Source organism: Pinus tabuliformis, chromosome 2_1 (genome assembly GCF_031772625.1).
Source record: "Pinus tabuliformis cultivar Carrire ecotype Pingquan chromosome 2_1, CPIR1, whole genome shotgun sequence".
NCBI classification, from domain to species: domain Eukaryota; kingdom Viridiplantae; phylum Streptophyta; class Pinopsida; order Pinales; family Pinaceae; genus Pinus; species Pinus tabuliformis.
In genome coordinates, this window is record NC_142299.1 from 620,073,956 (window position 1) to 620,080,528 (window position 6,573).

At 35.3% G+C, this 6,573-nt stretch overlaps 1 protein-coding gene across 1 annotated transcript; it reads right to left on the bottom strand.

The window, feature by feature from the left end:
* Positions 1-4,102: 4,102 nt before the first annotated feature.
* On the bottom strand, positions 4,103-5,850 carry LOC149202045 (GDSL esterase/lipase At1g28600-like; the record flags this gene model as incomplete). Its single annotated transcript, XM_089401453.1, has 5 exons — positions 4,103-4,380; positions 4,472-4,745; positions 5,038-5,186; positions 5,274-5,495; positions 5,748-5,850. Coding segments are annotated over 5 exons (1,026 nt in total), but the record flags the coding sequence as incomplete, so codon positions are not given.
* Between the last annotated feature and the right edge of the window lie 723 nt (positions 5,851-6,573).

Below are 6,573 nucleotides of genomic sequence, written 5' to 3' on the forward strand. Positions count from 1 at the left end.
CTTGATTGGTTAACACTCAAGACCATCGCAAAATTGGTCCTGGGTGCCCATTTATACAATAACCCCTAGGGATAAATCACCATGCATTGTTCTTCTGTGCTTGTGGTCATATAATGCACAAAAAAGGAAGTCTAGGTGCTTTACCTTAGCCCTCGAACTTCCTTTTGGGATTATGTGTCCATTGGGGGTACCTCTTTTAATAATGTGCCAATCCGAAGCCTTCCAGGAATACGTGTCATGGTGGGTCCTTCATTGTGAATAAAGGCCTCTCAAATAGAAACTAGGATTACCTGTCAGTGCCAATTGACATTCCTCTATGTCCCACTACTCTGTAATCCTATCCGTTTACTTGTGTTCCACTAGGCCACTTGTAAGTGCCAAAAACACATGCCATGTGTCCCCTGTGCTGACATCATGATGATGTCATCAAAAGCCAATTAAAAATTCGACAGTATGGAGAGAGAAAGGGGTCTCGGGCCATGTCCCTTTGCTGCTCATTATGCAACATTTCCTGAACCTACATCATTTTGGACTCTTCCAAGTTTTAATGCACTTGGCTCTTCTAGAGAAGGACCTTTGATATTTGTTGTCCCATGGGGTCTCCCATTGTAGTGCTTTCACCAATCATTGCCTCCATCCGCAATGCTTCCTTTGGGGACTACGTCATCCGGAAGGTTCACATTTGTGCACATATTGGGTGCTTTCGGGAAATTCTTTTGAGGTTGATGTGGATGTGGGCATCCGCTTGCACATCTCTTCTGAGCTTATGATTCATCCTCTGCCACTTGTGTTCCAGCTCCACAATTTTCTCCTAGAGTCTAATCATCCCAAGACTTTATATTGCACTCTCCTTTGTCACATATGGGTCGATCTCTTGAGGTGATGCGTCTGCCACTTCTGCCGAACCACCAAACATGATACCAATTTTAGAGACTGCCAACGCTGATCCTAGATTTGGCCTAAATGTTTGACCCTTGGGTCTGCAACCTTTGACTGGTGATAAATTTTGATCTAGATGGCCTTTCTCGGACTTCAATGCACCGTTGGAAAGCTCTTTCTAAGAACTGTCAAACTACGCTATTTTTAAATTCATATGATCTTGTCTTCTGAGGTATAAATTCCTTCATATCCCAGAACTGTAAAACCATCATAGCTATAGGATTAATAACTCCTATGATAGACCTTCTATTATGATGGTCCTCTAATAAAGGCTGCAAATACCATGGGTCTCCCATTGAGCTTGGTACACCATGCACATGAATGCTAGCCTAGTTGAAATCAATGTTAGCCTAGTTTCCATTAATGTCAACACACTTGATGCTACCGACCAACCTAGCAATACTAACTGTCCAACAAAGAGCACATCTAACCATTGATTTGTCCACAATTTTGTATTTCATCTCTCTTTTTGGACCCATATACACCCCTTCAGAATAAAGGGGGGAATTTTGGACACCTAATCCATCAGGGTTGGTTTGGAGGAATTCCATCAATAATTGAAGTCCAAGCGACCTCTTGGAAGATGAAAACCAAGGCTAAGAACAATATGTATTAATATGTAAATCTTGTGAATATAATTCAATCACATGAGTTATCTAAATTCTAACCATCTAATTTGGTGTGTGTTTAATAAGGTTGATTGGAAGTAGAATAAGACAAACTACTAAATGAATAAGAAGAGTTATAACCTAAAGGTAGTATAGGGGGAGGAGGGAACTTGACTCATTGAGCAGGTGCAAATAATCATTTGAGAGGAAATTAAGGGTGAGGGCCTGTGATTCTAGGAGGCTAAAGGGATAAGGAAGTGAATCAAATTAACAAACAAAAAGAAGAAACTATGTGCATAGTTGGTGCAAAGTGGTTTTCATGCGATGAAGTGCTAATTCAGTTCAAGCAAGCTTGCCCTTTAAAAGAAAAATACTCTAGCCTAGTAGATCCACTACTCCTTAAATAAGCCATAGACTATGTTTTAAAGTGGCATTTAAAAAATCCTAGGTGTTGGTAATCATATTTGGTAAGATTGAGTGAAGGTATTAGAGAAAGTTACCCTTATGGTTGTCAGGTGGTGAAATCTCATAGTCCCACAAACTTATGTTCTAGGTGCAATTGCTTCCCGCAATAACTACCTATCAGGTACCGTGTAAGTCGAGTAATAATCAAAAGTATCTATAAATCTAATGAATAAGTGTAATGAATAACGTGTTTCAAATATAGTTGATGACAATTTCAAATAATAATTTAAGATTAGTTTCGATTTAAGTTTTTATTTCCAAGAAATAAACTACTATATTAATCTTTTTATTGATTTATGTTAATTAACTTATTTAGGTGGAATGGTTGTTATTCTTCTCACTCAAATTTAATTTCAATAAGCTATGTATTTGATTTTTAATGGTAGCTTGAAACTCTATTATTAATTCTTCAATCTAAAAAAAAGTATTAAGAAATTTTCTCAAAACAATATAACTTAGATTAAAAATATAAAAAATAATGTGAAATCTATGAAAACTGAGAGTGCCAAAGTTCAAATCCCCTCGGTTTTGACCATGTTTATGGAGAGGAGGATAGGCTACAAACCCCTAGAGGTTTACTGGTAGCTACTTGTAAAATGATCCTTGTAAGCCAATTCCTCTAGTTTTTCCATCTTGAAAGCACGATCCTTGTAAGCCAATTGTATTAGGGATTTCCCTAAGTTAAATTCAAGTGGAACAAAGAGAGGGAAAGGCCATGGATGACCACTGTGATATCAATAATTGAATTTACAATCATGAGGTATACTATACCCAATGTCTAGCATACCAATATTATCCAAATCATTTTGATAACATATTGTAACATATCCAGTTGTCTAATTAAGCTACAATCTAGATCATCGCATTAGATTTATAGGTAAATATAATTTTTCATTTGGAAATAATATTTTTCAATACAAAATAGTTAGAGTACCCATATACACTTTAATACATTTAACTAAATAAATATTCGTTATAATACAGGTTATAATAATAGTTACTACATGGGAAATTAAAATGAAATATATAACTGGCCTTTTACCATACGAATGAATTATAATGAATATAATGAATTAATCATCCAATTAAAGGATATGCTTTATTTGAGAATGACCATGCTTGGTGTATCTCCATAGAAAAAACTAGTAATTGTTGACAAAATGAAAGATGATGTCATTTGACTTTGCAATGATGATTAATATATGAACAAGGATAGCATACTCTTGAGGATATGTCTACATGTCCGATTCCTTGGATTCATGACCTTCTTTTGGATTAATTTAAAAGATTCCTTGGATTGATGACCTTCTTTTGGATTAATTTAAAAGAGTATTTAGCAGCTTTTAAGGTTGATTGTGGTTAAAGTATCAATGGCAAAATGAAATATAATATTTGCTAATAATATGATAACTAAACCACATTTATTTTGATTCTATTTCATATAAGTTTTTATTTCTAAGATATAAACAACTGTATTCAAAATTTTATTGATTTATACTTGATTAACTAGAAGGAATAATTATTATAATTAGATCTACGGATATCCAAATCCAATAAATACTATATTCAATTCTTAATGTAATATAACATTGTAATGATTTGAAATAATTATTTTTTTATTCTCAAAATTAACAAAGAACCAACTTATTTTATCCCAAAAAATAACAAAATATAAATAAAAAAATTAACTCAAATTAAAAAACATAAAAAATAAATAATAATTTAAACAACAATATAATTTAAATAAAAAATATAACTCAAATTTAAAAGCGTTATAATAATTTTTTATTTCAGAATACCAATATACAATTAAAAATATTATTATTATAAAAAATCCGCCATTGAAATACAAATGAAAGAAATAGGGACTCAAATTAAATATTATTATTATAAAAAATCCCCCATTGAAATACAAATGAAAGAAATAGGGACTCAAATTCAAAAGTCCTATTGAGATTTGACATTCAATTCAGAATACATATTAATAGCGAATACAAAATATTAACTGGTGGCTGCATCACAAAGGCCATTACCAGAGATTTGACATATTTCACTCCAGAATACATATAAACCGCCATTACAAAACATTCTCATAAGGTGGTTCCCTGGTGGCTGGCTGGATCACAAAGGCCATTATCAGAGATTTTCATCATGTCACTGAAAGGTGGCTGAGTATATTGGGCTTTGTTGATGATGAATTGTGAAATAATTTTGTATGCGGCTTCAGTGAAATGTATTCCATCCCAACTGATGGCTCTTTCTGGATTTGAGCATGCTAACACTCCTGGTGTCCCACACGTATGCATGATATCAAAATTAAAAAGTTCTCCAGTTCCACAGCAAGACTGAAATGTATTAGCGGTAAAACCTGCATCATTTCAACATTGTCATTACACTACACTAATCCAATCCAAAATGTATATGAGTTTATTAACCGAATCCAAAATTTCCGTACGTACCGTATGCTGCATGGTTCTTGATTATTTCCATAAACATATTATAGTAGTCCGCATACACCAATATGGCGTGTGGATATTGAATCCTTAGCTGCTCTAGTGTCTCCTGCAACGCTGTGTTATGATCCTGGGAGAGTTGGTTATATGATGCTAGGCATCCATTTTCATCATAATCGGAGTTCCTCGGATAAGGGTCTAGAGTAAGTATGGCGGGCAAACATCCCAGAGGTGGCATTCCTTGGACAAATATGTACTGGGCTCCTTCTTCTATCAATGCCTGCACTCAATTCCAATTCCATTTTAATATAAAAAATTTTCCAAAAAAAGAAAAACTCATTCACCGCAACGCATGTCATCGTCTAAATAAAAGAAAACCGACTCATTCACCGCAACGCATGTCATCGTCTAAATAAAAGAAAACCGACAACGCATGTCATCGTCTAAATAAAAGAAAACCGACAACGCATGTCATCGTCTAAATAAAAGAAAACCGTAATTATGTTATGAGAGGGTTATTGATATGGAGAAAGAAATAAGACATCAAGTGGGGTTTAATTAAAATCAATTACCTGTATAGCTTTCTGAATCTTGGCTATGATAAGAGGAGTAAAGCCCCTTATCTCATCCGATGGCGAGGACGTAAAGGTGGAGTCTAGATAGTCGTTGAGACCGAATCCACCCATCACATATAACGCTCTTGAGAAATGAACTTGGCAATCTGTTGACCAAATATATATTTTAGAACCGTCTGGAAGCATAACCCTAAGTAAAATTTTACATAATTGAAATGATACTATGATTATACCCAAATTAGCTCTGCAGGTGAAATTTTTCAACTGGTGGAACCATCTGATTTGCGTATCTAGAGATAATGGTGTCTGCGGGAAGATGAGTCTGTCATTTAAGAAGGAATTGTCCAATGCAGTGGCACCCGCAACGGCAAAGTTAACTCCGTTTTTTCTCTCCGCCAGCTCCATGTCGATCAGTCCAATAGAAGGCCTGAGGAAATTAAATCCTAGCGAACTGGCTGAAAAATACACAACAAGAGGACAGGAAATTAAATCCTAGTGCACTGGCTGAAAAATACACAACAAGAAGAGGAGAGGAAATTAAATCCCAGTGCACTGGCTGAAAAATACACAACAAGAAGAGGAGAGGAAATTAAATCCTAGTGCACTGGCTGAAAAATACACAATATACAAGTGATCATGAGTACTATGCAATATTTTACACCCAAGAGGCATGTATATGGAATTGGATGATGGGTGCTAATTATTACCCAAAAAGTCAATGACGAGACGTCCATCTGAAGCACGACCGGCGGGGAGGCCAAAGAAGGTTTTTCCATATGGAAGAGAGCGAAAATGTCCGCGTTTCCAGTATCAGCGAATGAATCTCCGAAACTGTAAATTGCTGCAAAACAAGATCGCCCTGAGGCTGTGTCGTCTGTGTCTGCTGCTGCTGCTCCCACATGAAGGAGCATCACCAACGCCAACAACAATCTCATCATCAGGCTATTCCTCATCATCATCTCTTCTCTTCTTAATCACTTAATATCTGTTCTTCCACACTCTTAAGCACGTATCATCTTCAAAGTGCGTTCAATGTGGTCCTTATAAAGATAAATAAATTTTGCAGTGGTGCTTTTGTAATTTTGCACTGCTATATTTAGATCATGCACATGCATAACGACGACGATCATGGAACGTAATTAGAATTTTTAATTTACGTGTAATTAGAATTTTTAATTTATGTGTAATTTTTAATTTTGTAATTTATGTGTACTCTTGCACTGCTATATTTAGATCAGGTACATGCATAACGACGATCATGGACCGTAATTAGAATTTTTTTACTACAATATTTTCCAATTAATCCTTCTCAAACTGCGCTCAACGTTGTGTTGTTACTACAATATTTTCCAATTAATCCTCAAACTGCAGTCGACGCTGTGTTGTTTTCACTTCTCTAAAGATTCATTCATTCACTTGCAGTTGCCAGTGTTGTTTTTACTTCTAAATTTACTATGCTTCCGCCGCCTATTTATTTCTTTAGATCCGACGTGCATGGATCCAGTGATACTCTTACTTCTAATTTTACACGGT